Source organism: Pteropus vampyrus, unplaced genomic scaffold, assembly GCF_000151845.1.
Source record: "Pteropus vampyrus isolate Shadow unplaced genomic scaffold, Pvam_2.0 Scaffold267, whole genome shotgun sequence".
Taxonomy (NCBI): domain Eukaryota; kingdom Metazoa; phylum Chordata; class Mammalia; order Chiroptera; family Pteropodidae; genus Pteropus; species Pteropus vampyrus.
This window is the reverse complement of record NW_011889048.1, coordinates 638,116-639,561: the sequence shown is the minus strand read 5'-3', so window position 1 is coordinate 639,561 and position 1,446 is coordinate 638,116. Positions and strand designations below refer to the sequence as shown.

The following is a 1,446-nucleotide window of genomic DNA, read 5'->3' as shown; positions in this document are numbered from 1 at the left end:
TGAAGTAATCCACTGTGAGAAGAGGGAAAAAAAAAACAGGAAAGTACTGTGTACTGTTCCCACTGGGGTCATCTGGGGTCCACCCCACCCTTCCCGTCCCAGCACCCCCCCCCATAGTTTCATGAGATGTTGGCCGACCATCCCCACATTACAGAGGGCCACGTGACCCAGAAGCATATGACCTATCATAACCTGCCATCCCCTGCCAGCAGGGACCGGTCTGGAAAGGGGCATGTGACCCAAGCTCAGCCAATCAGAGGCAGCCTGGGGACATTGGCTAGAGTGATGGGGAATTTGGGGAGGGGCCCACCAAGCCACTACGGGGTGGAGTGTGCGGCCCCTGGGGCCACAGCAGGGCAGCCTGGTGAGCAGAGAAGCCATCAAGGAGGAAAGGCAAAACCAGAGACAGCGGCCTGACATAGCTCAAGGTGCCTGGATCAAGCCACACCTGCAGGTGGACCCTGAACTTTCCATTTAAATTTTCGTGTTGAAGGCACAGTCTTTCCAGCTGCCCCTACACACCACCTTTCCAACGTTCTGCTTGTTGGGGGTGTCAGGCTCCAGAGCTACAGCAGCAGGACAGGGTGTGGGGTGACCTTCCTCCCACCCCTAACAGATTTCCTCTCCAAGAGGGAGGAGGGAAAGAAAGGAGCCGCAGAGAAATGAGGAAGTGGGTTGTTTACAGGCTGTGCCTCCAGCCCTCGTTGCGAAACCTGGGGGCTGGAAGGGTGCGCTGGGGAGACTGGGGGAGGAGTTTGGGGCGGGTCGTCCCTCCGCTGGGCACGCGCCCCTCGCCCCGGGGGGGGGCTGCTCCCCACACAAGGGCCGGCCCTGGGCCAGGTGCACAGACACGGGAGGTAACCCCCTGGGGTGCAAAGTCCAGCAGCAGATAACCCCTCCTGAGGAGGGTGGAAGCAGAGGGGCGGGGTCCCCTTTCCCAGCTAGGCTACTGCCTACCCCCAGGTTGGGCCCCCCTCCACCGGCATAAGAGCGCGGGCCCCGCCCGGTCAGTGTCCAGACCACAGCGGCATCATGGCGGGCCTCTCCCGGCGCCTGGCAGCTCTGATGCTTCTAGGAGTGGCCCTATGCGGTGAGTGGACCTGGGACTGCGGAGACAGGTGGGGGGCCCCGCCGTCACACAGGACTGTCTCCCAGCCCCACGACCAGGGGTCAGCATCCAGGTGGAAGTCTCTGGAAGTCCAGGAATTTTCAAAACTTGGATCTGAACCTGTGCCTTGCCCCACAGAGGGAAGAAGGAGCAGCTCCGTCGGGCCAGCGGCCGGCGGGCCGAGTCGGTCTGGTCAGCCCCGCTTCCCTTAACTCGAAGCGTGAGGCTCAGTGTGTAGGGTGGAATGTGCCCCAGACCCGCCACTCCCTGTGGTCCCCAGGCCTCCCAGGCATCTGAGTTTGCAAATCCGGGGGAGGGGAGGGCTGTAACAACGGAAT

General features: G+C 61.9%; 1 protein-coding gene across 1 annotated transcript in view; it reads left to right on the top strand.

Annotated features, from left to right (window-relative positions):
- The window catches only part of LOC105302268 (myeloblastin), a 12,023-nt gene that overhangs the window by 8,944 nt on the left and 1,633 nt on the right, over positions 1 to 1,446 (top strand). Inside the window, exon 9 of the mRNA XM_011375235.1 lies at positions 1,247 to 1,300. Coding sequence (XP_011373537.1) covers positions 1,247 to 1,300 — 54 coding nt within the window. The remainder of the gene's footprint in view (positions 1 to 1,246; positions 1,301 to 1,446) is intronic.